The 1,557-nt window shown below is 33.2% G+C and overlaps 1 protein-coding gene across 1 annotated transcript; it reads left to right on the top strand.

Moving 5' to 3' along the window:
• Positions 1–277: 277 nt before the first annotated feature.
• LOC107152491 (ragulator complex protein LAMTOR5-like) lies at positions 278–728 on the top strand. Its single transcript, XM_048796880.1, has one exon. The coding sequence runs from the start codon at positions 297–299 to the stop codon at positions 570–572; it is 276 nt and encodes a 91-aa protein (XP_048652837.1). The 5' UTR covers positions 278–296; the 3' UTR covers positions 573–728.
• The last annotated feature ends 829 nt before the right edge of the window (positions 729–1,557 follow it).

Here is a 1,557-nt window from a genome sequence, read left to right as displayed (position 1 = left end):
GACTTCCATTATTTTCCTGTTGATTCAGTAGCATAAAGAACCTTCAATAGCCAGGGGGCCCAGAATCTACTTCATTATAACTAATATAAGCATAAAACAATATTTTCAAAAGAGAGACAGTAAGTCACCAGTATGACTCAAAAGAAAAAGAATGTGAAATTGAAAACAATGGATTGATCTCTCAAATTTTGATGAAAGAATATTATTGAAAACTTAGAATTTTATACATAATCCACCATAAGGACATATAAAACCTATAAGCAAAAAGAGTGGCACCAGGGTGGGCTTCAAGCAGGATGGAGGCAACTTTGGAGCAGCACTTGGAGGATACAATGAAGAATCCGTCCATTGTTGGAGTCCTGTGCACAGACTCAGAAGGACATAATCTGGGCTGTCGTGAGACCCTGTCAGATGAACATGCTGGGGTTATATCTGTTCTAGCCCAACAAGCAGCTACACTAACCTCTGACCCCACTGATATTCCTGTGGTGTGCCTAGAATCAGATAATGGGAACATTATGATCCAAAAACATGATGGCATCACCGTGGCAGTGCACAAAATGGCCTCTTAATGTCTCTCATCAGTTCTCCTGCAGCCTGTCATAGGGACTCAATCCTACTATGTTAATCATCTTACAAAACTAGTTAATTTGCAGTGATTAAGCCATTCATTGAATATGCATTGGATACTTTTCTATTTATTTTAGAGTGTATTGCTTTTTAACCAACATATCAAGATATTAATAAGGATCATGTTTTGAAGCAGCATGTCCAGATCACTTTGTCAATAAAATTTTGTTAGTTTAAATAAATCTGCTTGGAGGAAAAAAAAGAAAAATATATATATATACACACGCACACACACACACAAAGAAATAAATAATAATGACAGTAATATAGAAGACAATCCATAGAGGAAATTAACAAAAACAAAATTAATAAAATATCCATAAAATTTATGAACCCCATGCTAGAATAATCAAGAAAGAGGAAAAACATAAGTAAGTGATATCAGGAATAAAAGGGGACCTATTATTACAGATTATCTAGACATTAAAAATAATGAAGAAGGGAGCTGGGGATGTGGTTCAGTGGTAGAGTGTTTATCTCGCATGTATGAGGCACTGGGTTCAATCCTCAGCACCACATGTGAATAAATAAGTAAAATAAAGGTCCATCACAACTAAAAATATATTTTAAAAAATAATGAAGGAATATTATGAAAATCATGCCAACAAATTTTTAAATAAATGAAATTGGCAAATTTTATTGCAAAGGACAACTTAACAATACGGCAACAAGAAGAAACAAAGATATGAAGAGCTTGATGTTTAGGAGAAGATAGACCCAAATGGTCTTAATATAAATCCTTTCAAATATTGAAGTAAGAAATAATATAAAATTCACACTAAAATTTCTGAAAACAGGGGAGGAAAATATGCTTTCAAATATCATTTTTAAGGCCAGAATAACATTTCTGATATTAACAATGATCAGGATATCACAAGTAAAGAAATGCAAAGTCAAATAACTTTCATAGTTAAATCTGAAGGTATA

The sequence above is a fragment of the Marmota marmota genome, unplaced genomic scaffold (assembly GCF_001458135.2).
Source record: "Marmota marmota marmota unplaced genomic scaffold, marMar, whole genome shotgun sequence".
In the NCBI taxonomy this organism is placed as follows: Eukaryota; Metazoa; Chordata; class Mammalia; order Rodentia; family Sciuridae; genus Marmota; species Marmota marmota.
Note: the sequence above shows the minus strand (reverse complement) of the source record. Positions and strands in the feature narration are given on the sequence as shown.

Coding starts and splice junctions, on each gene's coding strand:
- LOC107152491 (XM_048796880.1), top strand. CDS start 297: ATGGAGGCAACTTTGGAGCAGCACTTGGAGGATACAATGAAGAATCCG.